This window comes from Gallus gallus, chromosome 3 (genome assembly GCF_016699485.2).
Source record: "Gallus gallus isolate bGalGal1 chromosome 3, bGalGal1.mat.broiler.GRCg7b, whole genome shotgun sequence".
Taxonomy (NCBI): Eukaryota; Metazoa; Chordata; class Aves; order Galliformes; family Phasianidae; genus Gallus; species Gallus gallus.
In genome coordinates, this window is record NC_052534.1 from 2,175,443 (window position 1) to 2,197,225 (window position 21,783).

Below are 21,783 nucleotides of genomic sequence, written 5' to 3' on the forward strand. Positions count from 1 at the left end.
CATTAGTTCAGTCTTTACTTTCCTAGTGATACAGAATATACTCACACATCTGGCTAAACTAAAACCAAATTAGTACTACTGAGTACTAATGAGCATTCAGTCTGCTACTGGAGAGACCCTGGAAATGACACAAAAGGCAATGGGAAGTCCCAGATCTCTGAAATGAACTGTGTAAATTTCTAAGACATCAGTTTACAAATGGACAACCAAGTCACCTCAAATCCCATCTATCTTTAAAAACAGATCAGGCTGCAATAAAAGCACTTCAAAACTTGCTATTAACACTATAACTAGGAGAACTGATAGTCTAAATCAAGTGCAGCCAGCACATACAGAGAAATGAAAACAAGTGTCTAAATAGATGCTATTTGAAAATTGATCTGGCATATCTTAAAAAAAATAAACAATCAACAACAACAAAACAAAGAGTTAGCATCCATAATAAATAAAAACACTAACTAAATGCCTAACTAACTTGGTCTTAGGGTAATCATGAACCACCCTTTTACAGCCCATCACTTATTTAAGGAGACATGCTGAATACAGAAAAAGCTGAAGAACAGAAGGAAATACTACCAGAAAGCTGAAAGAGCTGTTGGTACAAACACTGGAATTCACTAACAATTGTTTATTTGAGCAGACTCCACTTCATATTCTCCTTTGCATTTCCCAGATGACCCTCTGTTGTTTTGTACAAATCCTTCATGAAGCTTCTACAGCTCCAGATATACTACTTTGAATTGAGGTTCCATGAAACAATATTTGATTTACATGAGAGACCATAAAGTTCAGGGATGTCACAAGGTCTTTATCCAACCTTGTGCTTAAAGCACGAACAGTTATGAAATCAGACCAGGTTGCCTTATCCAATTAGGTCTTGAAAGCTTCAAGTAATGAAGACTTCTCCATTTCTCTGAGCAACCTCCTCTAATTCTTAGTTGTCTTCAATCCATGCTTTATAAATACTTTGTCATACTCTGCAACCCACCTCCAGCAGCCTTACATACCTAAAGAAACATAATATGGCAGGCTTCTTTAACACAATAGTGCCTGAGATAGAAGATCCTGAACTTAGGTGTCACAGCCAACAAGTGGAACTCAGCAGTACAACACTTAATAATAGTTGTAACAAAGGTCAGAAGCAGAAGTAAAACTACCACTGCTAAGAAATGATAGCAGAAAAATACAAAAGTAAGCATGAAGAAGCCACAGCCTTCAAATCAGTGCAACGCTATCAGATTTGAACAAAATTTAAAGGGACCAAGAAATCAAAGATTTCTAATGAATACTGTTTACGACAAAAGCTTCCAAAAGCATATCTTCCTGAAACTGCTCTGGAAAGCTTGACATTTTAGAGGTGCATCCCTTTGTGGTCTCAATCACTTCTCTTTGTACTGACATATTAATCCCATATGATGATCTCTTGCTTCTTTTTAGTAATTTTTCAGTGATTTAAGCTTTATGTTTTTCACTTTGCAATGCATTAAGAGTTACCGCCATTCACAGAATCACAGAATGACTTGGATTGGAAGGGACCTCAAAGACGATTCAACTTCTCTGCCGCAGCCAGGGTTGCCAAACCACTAGATCAAACACTATATCAGGTTGCCCAGGGCCCCATCCAATCTGGCCTTAAACATCTCCAAGGACAGAATATCCACCACCTCTCTGGGCAACTTGTTCCAGCACCTCACCACCCCCTTCCTGGAGCCTCCTCTTCTCCACACTGAAGAAGCCCAGCTCTGTCAGCCTTTCTTCACAGAAGAGGTGCTCCAGTCCTCCGATGATCTTCATGGTCCTCCTCTGGACCCTCTCCAAAATCTCTCTAATTTTCCTGTATAAGGACCCAGACCTGGATGCAGTACTCGGTGGGGCCTCATGAGAGCATGAGAGAGGGACAATCACCTCCGTCATCCTGCTGCCCCCCTGTCCGTCCCCCTTCTGATGGAACCCAGCATATCATTGGTCTTCAAAGCTGCAAGTGCACACTGCTGGTTCACATTACGTTTTTTCATCTACCAGGACCCCCTTGTCCTTCTCAGCAGAGCTACTCTCAAGGAGTTCTCTACATCACACTGAAAACACTTTACTAAACTCAAGTTAACCAAAATTCTAACTTTGACCTCAAATGACCTTCCTCTAACCTAAATTATGTCATAATAATGTCTTTTGTCAAGGAAATAATGAAGAGGTTGGAAAATGTATCAAACTTTTCGGAGGACAGACATGGTCACATCATCTTTTGGTTGAAATCAGAATGAAACATATAATATATCACTTTCATATGCTGCTAGAGGAACTCAGTCAAAAAACCGTCTTCCTTTGGTACATCTAAAAGAATGAGGGAATCTTAAAAACAGTGCTAGAAATAGTAGGGGGAAGGAGAGATGGTGGAGAAACCACATAGACTTTGTTAGATACAGGATACACAAATCAGCTCATTACTGAGCAAAATAAATATAGTTGTATTGATGGAATACTGTTTACTCAAAGTAAAGATTCCTTCACAAAATACCTTGAGGTATATTATAATCTTGTTTGCATAATAACCCAAATAAAATCATAAATAAAAAGAGCTTCCAATTGAATTTCCTTGAACAGACATCTCAACTAGAGAATATGACCATGCCTAGAAGTCTGCATCCAAAAATGCCAATTTAAATAATCATATACGTCTTGATTTAAAGCACAGTGTATTTTTGGTAATCAGATGGGTGGCCAATCTCACCCCCTTTCCCTGCTTTATGGGAGTAGAATCAGAAACCAGAGAAAACTTACGTGTTACTAACTGTGCTAAAATAAGACCACAGGACAAATTTTACCTTCTCTCTACTGACTCAGAAGTTAAAGATAATTAAATACTGTTTATTTTAAATTACTTTTCTCCTTCAGTTAAGAGGAAACAGTAGATTAGGGTGCAGTGAGCACGTAAGTCAAAAGATCCCAAATTATAAATCACATTCAAACAATCCCTCTACTTGTGCCTTAATTCCACAGCTCTGCCCTTTCCCAGTTGTATGCAAAGCAGGGGATCAGATCCCTCTACTTCATAATTACATTATGTTTGAGAAGTGGTTTGAAAATGAAAGATGCTCATTATGGAGTATCAAGCCTGCAGGGCAATACTTAAAATCAAACATATTTCTGAAATACAGTAGCACAGGCACTGTATTGATTACAATCTGCAGGATATTATTCTAATGCTATCTGAGGAATCACAGTGGCAACTGTTGAAATACCACGTGCAATTCCAGCCATAGCACCTTTTCTCTGTATTAGAGAAGAGCTTAGAGATGGGGAATTCCATGATGAGGTATACACAGCCCTACAGGGAGGAATGACTACACATGCTATTTGCATCAATGTCCTTGTAGCAAGTACAAGGATGATGGATCACAACTGAGACCACAGACACAGCTAATAGTCACACTTTTGAAGGGCATGACTTGCTTCATATAATAATATAGTCGTCTGACATAAATAATAAATACAGGAGTCCCAAGTTTATTTCAATCAAATATCCTACTTGTAGAAAAAGATTATAGCTTCTGTGCATTACAAATACTATGCAAACGTTAATTTTATGTCTTCCTCTTCTTCAGTTCCTATCCTACATTTTAGGATTAGCAGGATAACAACTGTTATAATTAAATTAGTTGAAGCTAATATTAAGACAGTTCCTCATATTTTTTTTTAAAGTGAGTCTGAGAAAATCTGCATGTCATACAAAAGGTCACTGGGAGAAGAAAGGCTGTCTTCGAGGTGTCCTTTTATTATAAAATTATGTATGTTCTTGCGGAGTGCAACTCAAAAAATCAAAAGATTTAACAAAAGATAATAATATCAACACAAAACATCTCAGAATACACACACTTCTATTGCTTGCTGCTTTTCTGTAACTATAACATGGGAACTGTTTTTAACAACAATTTTTGAAGTGGTAAATGAATAGGTCATAAACACAGTTGCGTGGTTTTAAGCAAGTTCTTTCTCACCACCACTAATAATCATTTTCACCTCCTCGGTTAGAGCACAGCTATACAAACAGCTGAGTTAGCATTTGGTGAGACTGAAGGTGTGGAATAGAAATGACAGGAGAAACCTTCTAATGCAGCTCCCAGATGAATCAAAACTGTTTCCAAAGAGAACATACGTATTTTTGGAGCTTCCCATTCATTCATCTCTTTCATATTACTCATCTCGGGATCCAAATCATATCTTTTATTGCCTTGGTTGTACCAAGCACTGTTGTATCGTTCATTTGCTTGAATGTAAGAACAAGAAACCTCATATAGAGCAGATGGACAGGTTAAGAATTACATCACTCACTCCTTTTATCAAGTTAATAATTTACTGCACTTAGAAAACAGTTATTATAAAGTAATAAATCTGTGTTTCCACTAACTGCATTTGCCAACATAGTTTTCCCATTCCACAATCTCAGGGCATCATCAAGATTTCAATCAGTAAGAGGAACTCTCTGAAGCAAATTATTCTTTTTTGCTTCCACTTGCAGCCAAAACTGCCTAAAAGCAGACAGAATCACCCTACTTGTTCAGACCAGCAGAACACCAGTGAGCTAGAACTGCAATGCAAGAACACCCTCTACCGAGGTATTATGGTAAAGCCCCATAAACAGGTTGCTTCACAGCAGCATCAAATTTTTCTTGCCTCACCTCTTAGTTATACACATAAGCCATGAGGAAAAATATATACCTTAAAGCTAAAGAAACTATAACTGTCAAGCCAAATATGCATAATGAAAATGAATTAAAAACTTGATAACGTGAAAAGTGCAGTTGAGACTCAAAGCAAAAGATTGAGTTCATCATCTTCATTTTCACTCACAGACACTACAAGAAATAGAAGTTCTCTTCTGGAACTGGAAGTTGAAAAGACCCGATCACTGGCACCCTGGAAATAATAGGGCTCCTCTTTTATTTTAAAGGTTATGCTTCTTCGGTTAACTCTAAGTACAAACTTGGGTAATTTCGACCAACATTTGGAGTCCTATTTCCATATACTTAACTAGCCTAAAACTGTTGTTTTTTGGGGTTTTCTTTTGTTTTTAATAAATCTCATTTCTTGGATGACCATAAAATGAAATGAGAGTAGTAAGAGTTTATCCAGACACAAAGCAAAAAGCAATTTGCTCTGGCATTATTTTTACAGACACAGTGGCAACTGAAGTGACCAGCACAACTACACTTAGTTTTGGATAGGAAGCATGTAGTCTGATGTGCAATCAGACTTAAAACACACATCAGCACAAGTTACTACGCTGGCATTTGCTCAAGATATAAGAACTAACAATACTACTGAACACTAAAAACTGCGCAGAATGAGAGCAAACCTCAACACAGATTTACAAGCAAATCCAAGAGGATCTATACTACTTTCTGCCACATTCACTCAAGTTTATACTACTAGGTCTTATTACAGGAGGCACCTATCTTAGAGAGTTACAAGTTGCTTTTTACAACAGAATTTTTGAATCACTTCATTGTAGAAAACAAGGTAACATTGTAGAACATCACATAATAGTCACTTTACTGATAAAGTTATAACATGCCTAATATTTTTCCTCAATCTTAAAAAAAATTATCAGGGATACATGAATACATACATGTTCATGCTATCATTATCTTATGTAATTAAATTACTAAAATGTAAACAATTTAAGTTTTAAATTTAAGTTAACAATTCTTAACAATTTAAGATAAGAATTGCTATCAAAATAGTAGTTTTATGGCTACAACTGTAAAAATCCACACTTTCAACAATGCTCAAGACAGGTGACTACAAAAATACGTATTTTTACAGCATTTAAAACACTGCAAAGTTAAAGTGCTCATCTTCAAACTTCTTCATTTCTACTCTGAACTACCAATTATCATTTATTTCAGGACAGGCACCAGCTGTGCTGTTCCTTCTCTGAGAAGATCCTCTTTCACTTTTTCAGATGTAAAGTAACTCCCAGGCTAAATGAACACTGAAGTAACTTAGACACCGTATTAATTATAACAGTACTCAGCAAAAAGGAAAGGGAAAGCAGACTACACTTTCAGCAAGGTTTGGGGTTTTTTTTTTGTTTGTTTGGTTTTTTTTTTTTGAACGATAGCAATTAAAAATCAAACTACCTCCAGCCTGTACCTTCCACAGTTACCATCTTTAATACGTGTTTAATTTATGAAGGAATATCTGCAAAAACTTACCTCCCTAACAGACAGCTGTGGTGGTAGTGACACAGAAAATACGAAACTGGTGAACTGAAAGTCAGAAGAATTAACCTTTTCGCACATCTGGAAAAGAAGAATATTAATACTGAACTACAGCAATGGAACTAAGTTGATAATTTTTTAGGATATTCTTTATTCTAGCATAATCACTGTAAATCCGTATTAGTACACATTCAGATAGAGTAACCCCTAACAACTTACTGAAATACAAGCCTGAAAAAAGGTCTTACTAATGAGCTCTATTCTTATTGGTGTGTGACATTATGAAATAAGAAAACTCGTTCTTTTAAGGCTAAAACCATAAACACAAATGTTGATGCAGGAAATTATACCACAGATACCACACGCTAGAAGAGTTGACTCAGAATATTTTTCTTCATGGCACAGATACAATTCCATGACAATAAAAACTTTTAAGTTCCTGTCATAAGATAGGAACAAAAGGTATTCACAGTAATAATTCAGCCAATCTTCAAAATAACAGAAAACAATGGTACATTTCATCTTTCAGTTTATGACAGAGTTTTCTGAGGATTAGTATACAGCTATTACAAATAAGCACGATCATCATCTAGACTTCTACTGTTCTTTGATATAAAAATCATGTTAGCTATTCAAATTATAGCAAGAACCCAAAAATGCAACAAATGTTTTAAAGTAAGCTAGTGAAAGCTGATGGCTAGATGTCTCTACTGGAAGGAACAAAGACTAATTATGAGCTTTCAGGATGAAATCAGCATCTCTGATAAGGAAATTTCCTTGTGAGAGAATCAGATTTTGTGGTGCCTTAATAAACATGCCTGTGCGCAAGAGCACATTGTGAAATTTTCCTCTGTTACAAAAGAGCGTAACTCTGAAACAAGTCTTAAAAGTAGGTTCAATGAAAATATATATACACTTTCAGTGGAGACCAAAAAAAAAAAAAAAAGAAGCATCCAACAGTTCAACAGAATCTATGTAGTATGCTCCCTCAGCCCTATTTTTAGATATATTAATATTATTAAACCAAATTTGTTTCTATTAAAGCTCAGTCAAACATCTCAAATGCAAGTGGCGTTTCTAGCTAATATTTTGGTTTGTCACATAAGCAACTGTGTTGCTCAGAGATTATATCTACAACCTGCATTATGTCCATACTCTCTCTTAACTCCTTTTTTCTTCATTATCTGCAATCTGCTGTACTACCAAACATTTTTTTTCCTTTGTGGCTTTCTAAATAGTCCTATATGGTAAAGAAACACTCCTATGTTAGAAACACATAGTTGAAGTGAATAGCACAGCATTTGATGCCTCCTCATTTTGCCCTTACAAAGCAAAAAGAGGAGAGAGATTCATTTACAGTGAGGTTTCGCTTGTACTCTAAGCTCCTAACCTGATTACAAAAATATGCTCCTGTCTGTTATTCCATTGCACTTATACTTCTCTTTTTGAAGTTACATTATAACAAACCTTGGATAAAACATGGTCACACAAACAAATTTTATTTCCCAGCTGCAGAATAGGTATGCAAACACTATGTCAGTGAGCAGTAAGTAGCTGAATGGCGCCATCTACAACTCAAATATTCAACACAGATACATGTTTTGGTTTGGTTTGCTCCCTCTCTCCGTTGTTTAACTGAACAGTGTTTCTAATCACCAGATCCATACTGCAGGCCATAACATACAAAAGCTCCTAAAAAAAGTACATGTATAGATTAAGAACTGATTATTTACCTTTTTAACAAAGTCAATCTCGCAGAACTCCTGAAGAATTCCCAAACATACATTGCAAACCTCTACAGCTGAGTTCTCCACATCTGAGTTTTCCACATCAGCATTACCATCATTAGCCAAAGGAATCTGACTGAGCACTCCATTCTGGTTCAGATCATCAGCCCCTTCTTCTGTGTGCCCATGTCTGAATCGCTTACAAGGTGGATCAGCTACATCAAAGCAAGCTCTATCTTCCTCTTCTTGATTACCTTCCAGGAATTGTTTCAAATCCTTCATCAAATCCTAACACAAACAGAGGGATTTTTCTGTTGTTGACTTTTCCTCTTTAATTCAGTGCTGTAAAAAGTACTTACAAACACAGGCTTAAAATGCAGAAGAAACCACTTGTAGCTTTAGTCTTTATGTATGTAATTAACAACTTGTAAAATATACCAAAATACACTTGCACAATAAAAAATAAAGCTCCAAGCTGTACTTCTGTCAAAATGTTACCAAAAAAAAAAAGATTTTTGCTGAACATGCTTCTTTACTGTCCAAGAATACTGAAAACATTTTACAGACTGACTTGCAGAAATGCATTTATCTTTAGCCTCATCACTATTCAAGGAAAACAGGTGTTTACTGCCTTTTTGCCATTCAGATTACCTAAGAACTGAACTCCAACACAGTTAGCCTACACAAAGAAGACAGTTGGCTACTACAGCATGAGAAGAAAATGAGAGCAGATAAACAGGATGGTGAAATTAAATGCACATGACAAAGTACATGTCTCATTCATCCATGTAATGAGGAGCTTACAAATATTCATGGGTGGGCTGGTAAGGAGAGAGAATTAACTATATATCTGAAATTTGGGAAGGATGAAAGGTAGAGGTAACACACAGGTCAGAAAAAAAAATTTATTGAAATATTTTCAATAACAGCACTTACTGTGTTGTTGCAACTCAGGTGAAAATTGGGTAGAGCTGCAAAAGAATAATAAATGGCACACAGAACAAACACTTCTCAACAGACTGATTAAAAATGAAAAGGGATAATGAAGAAAGACATGAAAGAAGAATTCTGGAGAGTCTAAACTTGAGTGAAAGTGAAATAATCAAGGCAAACACCATAACACACAAGCATAAAGACAACACATTAGGCCAGATATACGGAAATAATGGGCCTACACAATGAGAACTGTAAGAATCTCCATGGTGGAGGAGCAAATAGCCAAAAACAATTGGAGAAGTGCATAATACAAGAACACAGGAAGACTGATTGTGCACAACTGGGAAAAAATTTAAGAATGCTGAATTTCAGCAGGAAGGCCAGCTAAACAGGGTGTCTAATAACACTGTTTGAATGAAAGTGGAGGATTTATCCTCACCTGTGCTGTTCTTTAACTACATCCCTCAACCAATTCTGCTGGAAGATGGCAGAAATATGAGGCAAGAAGGGAAGGCCCTGAATCAGGGCAAGAATACAAACAACATCCTTCTCCTCCAAGGAGTGCACAAATAATACTGTATTCACATGGTCACACGTTCTAATTAGAAATAAAAAGAACAAACCTTGTATGGATGTCTATAAAGCGTCTGTGATCCCACACGGCAGAACCTGAAAATACATCGTGGGCACGTGCCAGCACTGAGTAACAGCTGAACAATCGGTCTGTCCTTTTCTGTTAAAGAAGACATGCTGGACAACACTAATATTTTAAAAATAATAATACTTAAAAAAAAAAAAAAAAAAAAAAAAAAAAAAAAAAGGAAGATGCTAACAATAAACGCAGCCCAGCAAATCGACAATAAAATAATTCATTCAACGCCCAGGGAGGTACCCGAGGTGCCAGAAGAGCGAGGGAATCCCGTAACCCCACACAAAGCAGTAGGCCGACGCACGGCACACCGCGCAGCCCTCACGCAAACCCGACGCTCCGCTCCGGGCCGCGCCAAGCAGGCGACAGGAGCGGCACAGCCAGTGAGGCGCGGGGCGGAGCGCGTCGATAGGGGCGGAGAGCGGAACACAGAAAGCGGTGCCGGAAGGCCGCCGGCTCGATCGCTCGGTGCTGAGGCGGCCGGCCTGCTGGGGGCGGGCGGGGGAGCTCGGCGGGTCGGGGCGGGCCGGGGCTAGAACAGGGCTGCAGCGAGGTAGAGATGGCTTCGCAGCCGCCACCTCCCAAGCCCTGGGAGAACCGGCGATTAGTGGGCAGCGTGGCGCCCGCCTTCCAGTGAGTGTGTGCTCTAAGCCCGGGTCTCTCCGCATCCGGCGGGGTCGGCCTTCGCCCCCTGCGGGCAGCCGAGCTCAAAGGTCGGGCCTAGCCCGTCAGCGCGGCGCTGGCTGAGCGAGGCCCGAAGGCTTCATCGGGCTGGGGGCTGAGGGGCGGGTTGTGCCCGGGGCAGCGTGGGGCCGTTCGCCTTGCTTCTTGGGGAGGTGTATAGAGATGGGGGGGGGGAACCTCCTGTGGATCCTCATCAGCAGGAAGGGTGCTGTGGGCCACAGGTCTGTGGAAAGCCGAGGATTTAACAAGGTGCTAACACAGACGTGTTAGCAAAGCTGGATGTGTTGCCACAAGTGGAAAAAACGCTGTCCTTCGTAGCTGAAGGTTGCAAAGCCACAGAGCATGTGCTGTGCTCTCCGTGGGAGTGGGGCTGTGTGTGGTTGTTCCTGGCAGTGGAAAAGATGAGTGTGTATTTGTTGTTGCTGTGCTGACCTGGGACTGGGCTCCTCCAGAAAACAGAGTGTACTCACTGGGAAGGACGCCGTGCAGAAAGAGTTGGCAAACTAATTTAAATCAGAAGTCAAGGGAAGCTTGATGGCTGAAGATCAGCCTTGTTTTCTGCTTGGTGCTGTTAACTGCAATTAGGGTGAGCTGAAACTAGGCAAAAGGTTACCTCCAAACTGAACTTACAGGAAAAACTATGCTTTAACTGCAGGCTGAAGCTTGCTGAGCAGGAGGTTTGATGTTGAGTTTTCTTGGTGAGGTTATCTAGTTCATTTTAATTTACTCCAAGTATCTTAAAAGTGAGCTGTCCTAAGCTGGTTTTTGGGGAGTTGCCCCCATCTTCTGTGGTTGTAACTTATTTTTACTTCTGCTTTTAACTGTTAAAGCCTAGGTTGGCAGAAGCAAACAGCATAAAGATATAAATATTATGCTTTGCTTTAGGTAAACCTATAAGCTTTGCTGTGGCGAAAGTTGTGCCCTATTGTATACGTAGATAGTATAGCAGATTGCTTCAATATGGAAAACAGGAGAAGATGGACAGCTACATGATAGAATTCAGGTGCCAACCTAGTACTTGCAGAGACCTATTACAAAGGGCATAGGTAAACTGGCTGAAACTTACAGGCATGCAAAGGGCTAGAAGTTCATTAAGTAAATCTTAAAAAACAAACAAACAAACAAAAACTGTTAACAGTTTTAGATTCAATCCCATTTCTGTTAGGGAAACCAGGGAGCCCTAAACCGTTGTGTGTGCTGTATAGTCAGTTAGAATTTTCAGTTAGGCCCAGCAGCAGTTTCTCCAAGGGTGACTTGAAAGGAGCTGCCTAGCTTCCTTCTTGCTGTACCATTGGCTCATTATCTAGAAGAGATGAGAACAAATGCTGGAATTAAAGCTTTCAAATTGCAAAATGTTCTTGGTAGTGTGTATGAGATGCTATTAACAGTCTATATATACATATGTTTCAGATATAATGCAATTCTACACTTACAGTTTTTTTTGTTTTTTTTTTAATGAAAGACTTGTATTTCTTCACAGAAATTCTTGCTTCCCACTAACACTGTGCAACAGTATGAGTGTTCGGCAACCAGGTTCCTCAACCTGGCACTACCAAAATGCAGGGTCACATTGATAGCTATTCAAGAACACTGGAGAAAATGAAAATATAACCTCATTTTGAGTACTGATCTTGGTTGTCTGAATTTGTTTAGGTCTCCTGATTTGGGTGACAATTTGCTGACCAGACCTGGACAACCCACGGTTGCACGAATACCTCCACCTATTTTGCCAAGACCATCGCAGCAAACAGGAAGCAGTACTCTCAGTACTTTAAGGCCAGCATATAGCAGTTCTTTTACTACAGGCTATGGTTCATATGGAACTTCTTTTTATGGAAACTACAGTCCTTACAGTTATGGATACGGTGGCTTGGGTTATAACCGCTTTCGTACAGATGATATTCCTCCCAGCAGGTTTGTTCAACAGGCTGAAGAGAGCAGCAGAGGTGCATTTCAGTCCATTGAAAGTATTGTTCACGCATTTGCCTCAGTCAGCATGATGATGGATGCTACATTTTCGGCTGTGTACAACAGTTTCAGAGCTGTGTTGGATGTAGCCAATCACTTCTCCCGCCTCAAAGTACACTTCACAAAGGTGTTTTCAGCTTTTGCTTTAGTGAGAACTATAAGATATCTCTACCAACGTCTACAGCGATTACTGGGTCTGCGGAAGAGCTCTGAGAATGAGGATTTGTGGGCTGAAAGTCAAGGGGCAGTAGCTCGTGTTGGTCTTGAAGACAAGGCAGCTAACTCAGCAAAATCCTGGCCTATTTTCTTGTTCTTCGCTGTTATTATGGGAGGTCCCTATCTGATTTGGAAACTGCTTTCTACATACAGTGATGAAGAATCAGGTAAAGGTGATCTGCAGCATGAGAGAATCATGAGAAGTACAGAGTGTATTGTTCATTTAGCTATCACTTATATAGAGATTAAAGTTACACTTCAGTAAAGAGGAGGCTGAGGGGAGACCTTATTGCTCTCTTCAAATACCTAAAAGGCAATTGCAGTGAGAGCGGGGTTGGTCTCTTCTCACTGGTGACAGGTGACAGGACAAGGGGAAACGGCCTCAAGTTGCGCCAGGGGAGATTTAGGTTGGATATCCGGAAAAACTTCTGTACAGAGAAGTTAAGCACTGGAATAGGCTCTCCAGGGAGGTGGTTGAGTCACCCTCCCTGAATTTGTTGAAAAACCATTTGGATGTGGTGCTCTGGGACATGATTTATCAGAGGGTTGTTAGACTTAGGGTAGTATGGTTAGGTTGTGGTTGGACTTGATGATCTTTAAGGTCTTTTCCAACCTGAGCAATTCTATGATTCTGGGGTACAACATGGCATGTGGTACAGTAGCCTGTATAAACAGCCTACTGTGGAACTGAGATTCAGTTTCATGGTACACTTTATGTGATTCCAAAATCATGATTCCTTTCGATTTAATGTGGCAGGTGGAGAAGAAGGAAAAGCTATTGGTTAGGTTGTCTCACCAAGTGTTGTCTTTGTTAGTCCTGTCAGTTCTCTGTTAGAGAAGCAAGGAAGTTAAGGTGTCTTCTCCATTTTTCTTTTATTAAAAAACCAAAAACAAACAAACAAAAAAACCTTCTCATCCATAAAATTGAAAGCAAGTAACTTAATTTCTTTTTGGAAACAGTATCTAGTAACTGGGCAAGTGGAGAAGATGATCATGTAGTTGGAAGAGCAGACTATGACTTCAGTGCTCTCTCAGAAGAGGAAATTTCCTTCCGTGCTGGTGACATTCTAAAATTAGCACCCAAAGGTAAGCTTTTACTTTTCAATTTGTTTTCTAATCAGATGTGAAATAAGTTGTGTAGTTCGAGTCTGAAATTTGGGGGGGGTGAGGGGAGAGAGAGGGGCAAGGAGCAGGGGGAAAAAAGTGAGTATGCAAAAAGAAAACACCTTTTTTTGACCCAATTCCTCATACCTACTGATTTATTTTTTCCATTTGTTATTATGTGCACTGTAATAAAACTTATTAAATAGTTTTGTTCAATTTCCCTAAAGTATGACAGCCTAAAGTTACTCAGGGAGTACTTTGTGGTTACCTTTGTCACTCTCCTTTTTTCATATTTGCTGTACAACTGTGAAAATCCTTAGGTATTTGTAGTATGGTGGTGTCAACTATTTCAACTTCACAGTACACTTCAGAACACCTCATCAGTGCAGATCCTTGTCATTTCTCTTGTGTAGTAATTTGTATTTCCCTTTTATCACAGTTATTTGATCTGTGTGATTAGTTGTGCTCTGCCTCCTCGTATATTTGTGCCTCAACTGCAGTATCTTTTGAATTGCTTTGTAACTTAATGCTTTTGCATTTTCTTTTTCAGACCAACAACCCAAAATCCGTGGCTGGCTTTTGGCTAGTTTCGATGGTCAAACAACAGGACTTGTACCAGCTAATTATATCAGAATACTGGGCAAAAGAAGGGGCAGGAAAACAGTGGACCTGGAAAGGATTACAGAGCAACATCCGTCCTTCACTGGGACGTCTGCTAGAGGATCCACTGCTGCTGTGACTTTAGAGGAACAGGAAGCTGCTTTTGATTCTGTTTTTGCAGGAAGTAATAAAGTTCCTGTTGCATCTGACTCCACTGCAGTTAGTGGAGAGAAACAGGAACTCTAATGCACTTTCCTCAACAGAGCAACTGAATGGTGTTTTATTGATAAAACTTAGGGTATGTTTAAAATCTGTGTTGTAGTAGAACACTGATGGGCCTGTTCTTTCTCAAATTTGTATTATTTCTTTTTGATTCACGTAAGGCTGTATATTAGTGACTACCTAACCACCATGCAGCACATCTGGAGCCAAGAAGAATTGAGGTGTTTATAACTAAGCAAACAAGCAAGGAAATAAGGGCTGGCCTGTTCTCATTGAGTAGACAAAGTGTTAATCTAGAAATTAATGTCCAGTCTTCATTGGAATGTCAGCTTGACAAGATGCCACTTCAGCTGATGTGCAAAGGGAAAGTAAATTTCTGTGAAAAGTTGTCCGTAACTGGAGGCTGAGGATAGTACTCCAGTAATAGTACTTTGTTTCCCTCTAAGAATTGCAAGAGAGTTAGGTGACACAGTCAAACCATTACAAGTTCTCAATTGCTTGCTTTTGGTAAGAAGTATGACTTCTGTCATAAAGACTTAGCTTGCTCTTTTTTTTTTTAATAAAAATAGTGACTTATGAGAGAAGGGGGTACAGTAAGGAGAGGAGATTAGAAATTAAAAAAAAAAACAAACAATGAGGCTTTGTTCATTAAAATAACATGAGAATAAAGGGTATCATCTAGTCAAGCACTTTCTAGGTTGCTTATTTTTCCTCACTGTGTATGCTAATTTAGCATCACTTCTAGCCATTTTGTGTTGGAACCTATTAACTGCCTGTCAGTAGCCTGTCAGCTATTGCATCTCATTTCCATTTTTTTGTTTATATTTGTTTTTAAAGAATGTCAAAATATCCTGCATTTTAGTGCAATAGTAATGCTGTGGAGAGGCAGGAGTTTACAGAATACATTGAGTGGCAAAGAAAATGTAAACTTTCATACTTAGTTGTCCCAGTTAGCTAAGTTCTTGGAGGTACATCTTTACACTGCCATTCAGGTGGTAAACATTACATCAGCCCATAAAATGTGAGAGCTCTGATTTATCAAGAGCCATAAAAGCATTAAGGCTGTTCAGAGTGTGTAGTATTTTATTCATATTGGTGTTTGAGAATTCTGTCTCAAAATACAATTTTTCTTAATGAAGGAGAGAGAAAACTTCTGTGTGTGTAGAATATATATATATATATGTATATATACACACACACCCATTCTAAAGGTTAGAGGAGTGGATAAACTTCTTAAAACTTGTTTTTACTGTTAATATACAGTTTTTATTTTGAAGATAGAAAAAGTAGGATACATGCTTTTGCTTAACTGATCCAGTAGTTTCAGTTTGTTTCTGCAAAGATCTTCAACACCCATTATTTATTTAAGCAAAGCTTTCAGTTTTTACACTTTATTTGCTGGCCTTGTTCTTATAATTCTCAAGAAAACTGACAAGAAAAATTGAGGAGAGCATATTTTTATTGAGGTAGAGTGACTGAGAAGATGCATCTTATCCTCAGATTTTAAAGTAACCTCTGAGTGCCTTTTGATATAGCAAGTGACTGCAGTCAGGTGTTGGGAGATACCACCTTTACTAGATTGTTAGATCTTCAAGTGGGAAGAGGAAGAAGTAGTTTGAAAAATAAATGTGAAATGTGAAACTGGATTCACTGGATATAAAATAGAACATGCTTAAAAAAACAGTAAACAATCCTGAAATATCAAATACATGGAGAGGAAAAGGTTGGGGGGGGAAGGTTAGCGTGCACAGTTGCTTACAGTGTGTATTCACGGGAGAAATTATTTACTGTTGTGAGATTTATTTACTGGGCTATCAGTCTTCCATAGCAGTGCAAGATTTCAGTCAGAGGAAGGGTTTACATTAATGAACAATCCAAACTTTTTTGTAGTGTCCATTCAAGTAGACTTCTATTTACTTGCTCACAAGAAGTTTGGTAGATAGTGCTTTGGTGTTTGTTACAATCTTTCAAACTACTAATTGATGAATTCAATTTTTCACATTTTAAGACATACTATTTTGAAAACAGTAGAAAAATAGGTTGTTAATAATTTGTCTTTACAGCAGTTCAACTTTTGTCTGCCGATCACTAACTCTCATAACTGTATCTGCTAAATGTTGGCAGAGGTTGTGATTCTTTCAGTCTTACAATTATTTTAGTGAGAAAAGGAAGACCAAGCAATGAACAAAGTTATTTACGTGCAGAGGGGCATTAAAATTAAGTAAAGTGCATGTGTGTTTTTAAGATTTAAATTTTGTTTTTACACGTACAAACCAGTGTCAGGAAAAGGCCTGAATCATACAATTCCATTGTATACATTTCCGGCTGTATGTCAGCCTACGGGGAAAAGAATTATCTAAATGAACGCTGATTGAAAAAGAGCAGCCTGTCAACCATGCTCTCAAGACTTGCCCAACTTTAGAAAAGCTTAGAGAAGACTGAAGGGAGCAGGCGTGGCTCCAACGGGAGTAGGTGGAAGAGATTAGGAAAGCAATTAACTCTTATCCTAAGACCTCTACCTTCTATGTCGTTCTTATGTTATTCTTTGGAATTATTTATATACCTATAGCATATAGGCAGAGAAGGCTGTAACAGACCTATGACATTTGCATATATAAAATTTTAGTTTATTCTTACTTAGTGTCATTGATACCCAGTTTAGCATACCAGCCATTTTATGCTTGAATACTACATGAACTAATGACAGCTGGCGGTTTTGGCTGGTTCTCTGGGCGCTAGCAGGATGCAAATATGCACATGTTCAAAGCTTTGCTCAGGTTTCTGAAGAATAAATTAAAAATACTCCTCGTCTAGTGGAAGTTTCTAAAATTGTCACTCCTTTTGCACAGGTTCAAATACTGTTTCTCCTGTGGGACGTCTGAGCTGATAAGACTGTTTTGGCATATTTGGTCATTCTGTTGAGATGTGCTAGTTGGGGAAATACAAAGCACATCGTTTCTTATAAATTTGTTCAGTGAAAACCTTCCAGAAGAGGTATCAACACAGAAACCAACACACCAATTTCCGTAATGCACTATCAACATTGCTTAGAAATTCTTGTTGGCGATAGCAGGGGAACGCTTTATTTTCCACAACGCAGACATCAACCCATTTTCATCTGCGCACGTGTGGCCACGTGGGCTTTGCCAACACTTTGTGGACTGCAGCGGGGCCGTCGTTTTGTCCACAAGCGATAACGTGCATTTCTTCCGCTTACCTCCCGACACTGGTTCTGCTCTGTTTTGTGCGCTGCGTCCTCACTAGAGAGCTTCATCCCTGGGAAGCTCTCGCCTTCCGCTTCGTCGCCCCGTTCTGCCCCGGCTGAGCCCGTCGCGGCGCTGCGGCACGGGCGGAAGCGAGACAGCGTTGATGACGAGAGGCGGTGTCGCCCCAGGCCTGGGGGACGCGTAGCCAGGCGACCGGACGCTGCGCGCGGGGCTGGAGAGGGCGCTGCCGCTGCACTGCGACAAGGTGAGGCCGCCGGGAAGGGCGGTTCCTCCGCCGCGACACATCGCGGGAAGAGCTCCGCCCCCGCTCCTCCCGGAGACGCTATTGGTCGTCACCGGCGGAGGGGAGCGGAGTTTCATCACTCGCCCGGCGCCGGTTGGCTGTGAGCTCCCTTTCGTGACGCTCCCCGCCCCCTCACTCCCTCTCTCTGAGAAGGTGGCGCTGGGCGGTGCCGGCGTCTGAAGTGGCCGGCGTACGGCTCGGTGGCTGAGTGCTGGGCTGCTGCTGCTGGGGTCACCGCCGTCCGGCGCCTCTCCTCAGGAAACGGCTCCGTCCCCCCGCTCTACGCCCAGAGGAGCAGCCGCCGCCCGCCCCGCTGCTTTGCGCTGGCCTGGGAGCCCGCCAGGTAACCCTGCCCCGGTGCGGCCGGAGAGGGCCGGGTCCCGTCAGCGGGCGGGCTGCTCCCGGCGGAACACCTTGGTGTTATCCATGGAAATGCCTCGTGCCTTGGTTTTATCGCTGAGCTCCTCGCTGCTGCTATTATTCTCTATGGAATGAGTGGGTAAAACGTTATTTGGGGTGCGATTAGGTTTGAGCGTTTCATAACGTTTTTGAGTAATTGTTATCCCTGCATAGTGATGTATGCGTGATTTTGTTACCAGTGAAGTGCTTAAAACTTACTGCATTTGTTCCTTTAAATCGTAAACTCTTTCTATGGCAAAATAACTGCATTTCTTTATTTTTGTTATCTCTTACAATCTTGCTGTAGGAAAAGGTGATAGATGCAATATTGGCGTTATTAGTACCTTTACTCAAGTTTATTTGTACCTCGAGACTAGAGGATTCCTGGTGCTCCATCACTTAGTCGTTTCCGTGGATCTGTAAACCAAGTGCAACATGCACAGAAGTCAGTGTGAGAAGTGGGCTTTGTGTCCTGTAACCACATAGGCCTACCTCTGGTGCAGACCTGTCCTCACCTGGTAATTCGGTATGCCAGATACTGCAGGTATTCAGTGGCTTAACTCTAGTTGATTGTTGTGTGTCTGTACACTGGTGGAGAGAACTTTGTAAATTACCACAGTGGCACCATCTAATACCGCTGTTATGGTAAGGGCTTAAGGACTTAGATGTGGGGACTGATCTACCTGTACTTCATAGCAGCATCTATATTAGTTGGGAATTTGGAGCTTGTATGCCTTTATTCTTTAGCTGTTTGACACACTTTGCTGTAGATTTAATTTAGATGGAATGGCCAAACTGCTGTGACTTCTATCTATTTGACTTATCTTTCTACAAGGAAGGTCTTGAACCTAGATACCACCATAGTTGGTGGTGTTTTTACTTTGTTTAGATTTCATGAACATAGGGAACCTAAGCATTACCCTAGCATGCTCTCATTTCTTTAAATTTCTGATGGTTTCATTTTGCTGTCCTTCTGAGAGAATGAAGGCTTATAATTATCTGCAAATTTTGTTTCTAGTAGTAGGAACAACAAAAACCACCTGCTGGGATGGATTCTACAGTCAGAAACAAAATCAGTGCTTTTCTAATATATCTGTCTCCTCTTTTAGCTACATGGATAGAAAGCTTTGCAAAAGAAACGCCTACCTGTAGTATTCCTTTAGTAACAGGGAGTTAGTTAAATCTGCTGTGGTCCAGATGTATTTTCCCTGAAATTTTCTATGATCCTTGCTTTATACATTAAAATTCAAGTGACTTTTAGATTCTGCTATTTATGTGGTCTTCATAAGGTACTTCAGAAAAAGTCTAAAGCAGTCTCCAAATACCAAGGGTATTTGGTAAGGGTCCTTAACAAGCTCTCTGGCTGAGTGCTAGTTAATTATGGAAGTCTCAGTTAATGCCAGCAGTTTTCTCTCAGAATATACTAAAACAGTGCTTTGAACTTCTACTGCGTTCCCTTTTCTCAAATGTAAAATGCATTTAAATAAATGTGTGGGATTTTGCTTTCCCAATTATTTGGACTGCATTTTATAATGTGTTCAGTGTTTATGCTTTGTTCTGATATTTGATTTGTTGCTTAACTTGAAACTGGAGGAACAAGGTTCCTTGACCCTAATGATCCCAATAACTGGGTGTTGTGAATGCTGTAGGACAACTCAGGTCTTTCGTGCTGAACACGCTTAGGTGTTGTGTTCAGAAATGTTAGTGATTGCCCCTTAGCTGGATGCCATAAGTTGACCCCTATATGATGGGAGTCAGATGTATAAAACAAATAGGCAGAGCAAGAGGAGGCTGACATAGAAGGTTTGGAGAAAAACAGAAAAAAATGTATGTAAGTGCAAATAAACTTAAATGTAAGAGCCCCTCTGTAGTTTAGGCTGTTTCTTCCAAGACTGCAGGAGACCCTGTTTTGCACAGAAGAGCTCAGTGTCATGAATCCTTCTGGAAATAGACACTGGATAGTTCCCTTTCAAGCTGCTGAAAGGGAAGGTAATTAAATACCAATTCCTTGCACAGCCTTCAGTTTACTTTCCTGTAGTACTCTGAAAATTATTCTCACCCTTGGATTCAAGAACCTACCTGGGCCCCAGATCCTTTATTTTCAGTTCCCTCTTCGGGGGAGGGAATTAAAAATTCGTATTTCAGAGTTGTGATAGAGTTCTTTTGTTACAAGTATTTGCCAACTGATGGAAGCAAAGCATTTTGCATGCATTTCTCTCTATTCTGGCTCATGTAGCACCTACGGTATAGCTCCAAGGAGTTAGAGATACAAGTTTTAGTTATTAGTTCAGCCCTTCCCCCAGCAGTTTTAATCTTGAGAACAGATACAACACAATACAAGTTTGTATAATTCATACTAATCTTTAACTAGAGTGGATGTTATTTTTTTAACCACCAATCATAATGGTTTCATGCTAATATATAGGACTGTGATGACCAGTGGTTGGTGGATGGGCATATTTTCTGTGTAGCTGGCTGTAGGGGTAGAAACATCTAGCCAAAGTGTATGGCTGACACTTGGGATAAAATAGTGTGCTTGCTGGAGCATGATGACAGAGCCACATCAGCAAGTCAGTAGGACTAATGGTCTAGTTAGCGTGCAAGGGAAGAGACCAGAGAAGGAACCTTAGTAATATTTTTGCTTGACTAGGTTGTTATTGCATGGTCTTTTACAGAGTGTGTGGGGTTTTTTTTGTTTTGTTTTTTGTTTTGTTTTGTTTTCAGTTGCAGATACTTCTGTGGAATCTTACGTTTTATCTTGGCTCAGCAAAGAGATGATCAGGTTCTTTTCTGTGTTAGTAACTTGGACCTGGAAACAGCAGCTTTTGCCTCTGCACTGTATTTTCCTTATTGTCTTTTTCTGACTTGCACTTCCATTCATATGTTAGGGAAAGAAAGACTCCACAGCATCATATTCTGTTCTCATTCAGGAGTAGACTTTCTTCTAGACTGTATTTAGAGTGTGCTTCTAGAAACATCTATCTCTTGGAGCAACTGTTTGTGGCTTCTCCTTCCACCCCCCTTTTTTATTTAATAAAACTTCATAAATTTACATGCAAGTGGATTTTTCTGTTCCTTTGTGTTGAAGCAACTCAGAGGAGTGACATGCTGTAATTGAGTCTGATTTGGTGTGTTGTACACTTTCTTTCCTTCCCCTCATAGAATTTGAGTGTGTGGATATGAAATTGTCATGATTTTGTGATTTCTGTTATCAGTATTCCACACCCTCACATCATGTACTGCACTGAGAATCTCAAAGCAATGTACTACAGCTCCCAGAAAGCTTTGCTGTTCCATTTCCTTCTTTTTGTTTCCCTTTCATTCCCTTTCCCCCCCTTTTTTTCAACTGGTGGGCCTGTGGGCCTGCTGTCTCCCTATCACAGATACAGATCTAGAGATAAGACCATGACAGAAATACAGGCAAGTGTTACTGCTATGAGGGTTGTAATACTGTGATGTTTCCCACGGTAACATAGATTACCTTCTACACTCCATAAGTTAATTGTTAGCAATTGTTGCAGTAAGATTTGCTAATAACATTTTCTCT

At 39.9% G+C, this 21,783-nt stretch overlaps 3 protein-coding genes across 20 annotated transcripts in view; 2 read left to right on the top strand and 1 right to left on the bottom strand.

Moving 5' to 3' along the window:
- Positions 1-10,209, bottom strand: part of PUS10 (pseudouridylate synthase 10) — a 34,653-nt gene extending 24,444 nt beyond the window's left edge. For 2 of the 6 annotated variants that reach the window (XM_046938658.1, XM_046938657.1), the window contains exons 1-4: positions 9,777-10,209; positions 9,508-9,553; positions 7,955-8,236; positions 6,216-6,302 (exon numbers count right to left, since the gene is read on the bottom strand). In XM_046938658.1, the coding sequence (XP_046794614.1) occupies positions 6,216-6,302; positions 7,955-8,236; positions 9,508-9,553; positions 9,777-10,201 (840 nt within the window). In that variant the 5' untranslated portion in view covers positions 10,202-10,209. Of the gene's footprint in view, positions 1-6,215; positions 6,303-7,954; positions 8,237-9,507 lie in introns of those variants that run through there. The other 4 variants (XM_046938659.1, XM_040696974.2, NM_001199449.2 and 1 more) reach the window with 3 other exon arrangements.
- On the top strand, positions 10,044-17,140 carry PEX13 (peroxisomal biogenesis factor 13). 2 transcript variants are annotated; one of them, XM_046938656.1, is made up of 4 exons: positions 10,044-10,803; positions 11,871-12,568; positions 13,362-13,487; positions 14,056-17,140. In XM_046938656.1, exons 2-4 carry the CDS (start codon positions 12,214-12,216, stop codon positions 14,349-14,351), a joined length of 777 nt encoding a protein of 258 aa, XP_046794612.1. In that variant the 5' UTR covers positions 10,044-10,803; positions 11,871-12,213; the 3' UTR covers positions 14,352-17,140. The 2 variants fall into 2 exon arrangements, with proteins under 2 accessions (XP_046794612.1, NP_001186350.1); NM_001199421.2 differs by having other exon boundaries at positions 10,044-10,166.
- Positions 14,654-21,783, top strand: part of KIAA1841 — a 28,483-nt gene continuing 21,353 nt past the window's right edge. For 9 of the 12 annotated variants that reach the window (XR_001465567.4, XR_005858079.2, XR_005858080.2 and 6 more), the window contains exon 1: positions 18,009-18,180. The gene's annotated coding sequence lies outside the window, so the exon portion shown is untranslated. Of the gene's footprint in view, positions 17,799-18,008; positions 18,333-21,783 lie in introns of those variants that run through there. The other 3 variants (XM_040696967.2, XM_040696968.2, XM_015283293.4) reach the window with 3 other exon arrangements.

Bases quoted from the DNA above. Each gene is read 5' to 3' on its own strand.
- PEX13 (NM_001199421.2), top strand. From the start codon at position 10,093: ATGGCTTCGCAGCCGCCACCTCCCAAGCCCTGGGAGAACCGGCGATTA. The intron at 10,167-11,870 runs GTGAGTGTGTGC...GAATTTGTTTAG, and splicing joins AGCGTGGCGCCCGCCTTCCA to GTCTCCTGATTTGGGTGACA. The intron at 13,488-14,055 runs GTAAGCTTTTAC...TTTCTTTTTCAG, and splicing joins TCTAAAATTAGCACCCAAAG to ACCAACAACCCAAAATCCGT.